Consider the following 3,276-nt stretch of genomic DNA (forward strand, 5'->3'; position numbering starts at 1 on the left):
GTCTCTTCCCCATAAGTAAGCTAAGAAGCTAGCTATTGGTCTCTTCCCCATAAGTAAGCTAAGTATCGGTCTCTCGAGTCTTCAGGAAGGAGAAAAGCCTGAAGCAAAGACCTCTCACTCCCCCTATATATACACATTAAATCCACATATAGAGACAATAAAGACATATATATATGTATATATACTTGTGTATGTCTTCTTCTCTTTTCCTCTCTATCTATGTGTACTGTATAGATTTCGTCTTGTATGTATACGTTTGCTGCTGGATCGCGTCGTGTATGTGTATATCTATGTAGGTCGAAGGTTTATATTCTGATATGAGTGTAGATATGAAGATGGAGAAGAGGACTTTACAGGATTGAGTTTTCTCTGTCTTCCTCTAACTAACGAAAGAAAGACATCTATAAGCAACTTCGATCGATCTATCTATCTCTCTACCTGTCTCCATACATCTCTCTCTCTCCCCTTGCTTTCTTTCTTCCTTCCTCTCTTCACCTCCTCATCCTCCTTCTCTCCAAATATCTTTCATCCGTCACAAAGATCCATGCATCTCTCTCTCTCCTTTCTTTCTCTCTCTCTCTTCACTCTCTTATTCTCTCTCTCTGCGGGTTTCTTCTTTCCCGTCCTTTGTCTGTCTCCCCAGCTGTGGAATCGGGTGTCTCGGCTTTCTTTATTTCATCTCTTCCTGTCTCCTCTAACAAGTTTCGCCCCCCTCTATCTGGGAACGCAAGTTTTCAAGGCATGAGCCTAGGCGGAGGAATGCCTTTGCTTCATCCTCGGACAGCCACTTTACTGGAGCTTCTAAAGATCAACGAGAAAGTTCAGTTTGCTATAAATATCCTAAGACACCACGATCCTATCCGGGCGCTAGAGAATCCTGAGCTGTGGCTCGAGCTCTTTGAAGGGACCTCTTCCTCGACGATCTTGTCGTCCAAGGAAGACCAAGAGGAGGAGGATGGCGAAGGAGAAGAAGAAAAGATGGAGAAGAAGAAGATCAAGAAGACGAAGGAGATCGAAGCGAAAGAGAGAGGGAAGGATGAAGTGAAAGATCGGATGGAAAAGAACAAGAAAGAAGGAGGGGGGAGTCTAGCAGGAGCGGCGTCGGCTTTAAGTCTTGAAGAGCGAGAGAAGCTCCAAGAATTTGTGTTGACGCATGCAGCAGGAAATTCCACGTGGCTGACTAAGTATGCAGTCCAACTGCAACAGAAGGTCAATGAAATCTCCGATAAGACGAAAGCGGAAAAACCGTAAGCTCTTCTCTTTCGGGGGGAGATAAAGAGATCACGTCTCTCTCTTTCTCTTTCTATTTCTATATATGAATATGTAGCTCACAGATCATGGCCTTCTTTGTTGACTCGAAAGGAAAGAGGCAAGGGCTAGCGCCTTTGTCGCTAGCCATCTTTGTATCGATGATACAGTCACGGGGTGTAAGAGATGTTTCGATTGCATAGCTTACCTTCTTTCTCGCCGGTCGCTTCAACTGGAGAGACAACAAGAGAAGGAGAAATCTCACTCTTATCTAGTAGCCAAGATAGCCGAGACTTCTTAGGAGTGGTAGCTCTAGTTATGCCATGTCTCCTAGTCGAAGTAGTCATGATACCTGCTGTACGGGAAACCATGAGGAGGGTAGGTGATGCATGCGTCACCTCATTTGCGTAAGAAGTGTTGGAGAGCAGGGAGGAGGTCAGTCTTTGTTCTCCCTTGCATTGATCGTCGATTCTTCTAATAGTAGCGCCACCCCCAATCTAGTCGTTAGAGTCGTAGGGCTGCCTGGAGTCTCGCCTGTAGTTTTCGTCGTACGAAGAGTTGTCAGGAGTAGTCGTGGCACAGAAGGAAAGGCTTTAGGGAGGAGACACCATCGTGGAGGCTGTAGGACGTGTGACGTGACGACGCACTTCAAGCTAACGAGAGACTGAAACTGTGAGAGCATGCAACTCAATTTCCTCACATACAATGGTTCCCTAATCAACGTAGAGCTGAGTGATCCACACCTATCTATCTTTAATCTATCTATCTATCTCAATTTTTGTCTTTCTGTCTTTCTAAGTTGTCTAAGATGGCTATAAGTGTGTGTGTATGATAGGGCAGCAGCGTTTGGAGGAGTGCGTCAATGGCTGGAGAGAAAGGCAGGGACGATTCGACAGAAAATGATGGGGAAGCGAGTGAATTACGCGGCGAGGACGGTCTTAGCCCCTGATGCTCTCATAGGCACAAATGAAGTGGGAATTCCCCTCGAGTTCGCTATGAAACTAAGCATACCTGAGAAGGTATGGTGCCTGTCCATACACCAATGACATACATGCTTCTGTAGATCGACTCGTGTATACACATTCGTTCATAGATGATGATCTCCGCACATATGTATACATACACACATTGCGAATAGATGGACATTGGTTCTCTTTCGTTTCTAGAGATGGATAAGATAAGATTCATATATCACTCACACAGCCTCTCTTGATGAAGGTTTCTCCGAATATAAGACGCCGCCCGCTTGAGGTGTATATACCCAAGGGTAAAGAAAGGGGGAGTTCAGGCTTCCTATTTAATTTGTCTTACAGGTAAAGAAGGAAGGCTTTTCTCACCTTCTTGGAAATAGATTGGAACCGTCAGTCAGACCCTCCTATTTTTGTCGGTCTTCTTTCCCTTGTTTAACCTTCCGGCCTTAGGTCTTTTAACTCGCTCTCACTCCCACTCTGTGTCGTTTCCCCCCATGCGTCGCAACTTTCTCGCGTTCTCTGAATCGAAAGCGTCCATGTATTTAGACAGACGGATAGATAGGTTAACGATACCTCCATGGGAAGGCTAAAAAGATCAATAGGTAGGTAGATAGATAGACTGAAAATAGATACATAGATTAGAGATCGATAGATAGATTAAAGGCGGTAGATAGATTAAAGATAGATAGATGTACAGGTGCAACAGTTGGCGTAAACATAGGGATATCGAAGACGACTCGGAGAGCGTGCATCTACCTACATATGCATATACGCCTGTACATATATATATATATATATCTGTATATGTGTGTATGTATCAGGGGTCGGTATGAATATGTGAACGTTTCAAGCGACTTAGAGAGGGCGCGCGTACCCATATATTTGTATATGTAAATGTATATATAGATATGTATATATGTATATATGTATATGTTTATAAATACATAGACGTCACGATCAGGGAGCATGGGGGTTAGAGTAAAGGTCTTTGACGGGGTGTTTCACAAGAGAGAGAGAATTGAGAGAAAAGTACATCCTTCTCCTTTCTTTCTTTCTT

General features: G+C 44.0%; 1 protein-coding gene across 1 annotated transcript; it reads left to right on the forward strand.

The window, feature by feature from the left end:
• Nucleotides 1-645: 645 nt before the first annotated feature.
• Nucleotides 646-2,270, forward strand: CSUI_010827 (dna-directed rna polymerase i largest; the record flags this gene model as incomplete). Its single annotated transcript, XM_068070928.1, has 2 exons — nt 646-1,247; nt 2,084-2,270. Coding segments are annotated over exons 1-2 (693 nt in total), but the record flags the coding sequence as incomplete, so codon positions are not given.
• Nucleotides 2,271-3,276: the final 1,006 nt, after the last annotated feature.

Source organism: Cystoisospora suis (genome assembly GCF_002600585.1).
Source record: "Cystoisospora suis strain Wien I chromosome Unknown contig_8495, whole genome shotgun sequence".
In the NCBI taxonomy this organism is placed as follows: Eukaryota; Apicomplexa; class Conoidasida; order Eucoccidiorida; family Sarcocystidae; genus Cystoisospora; species Cystoisospora suis.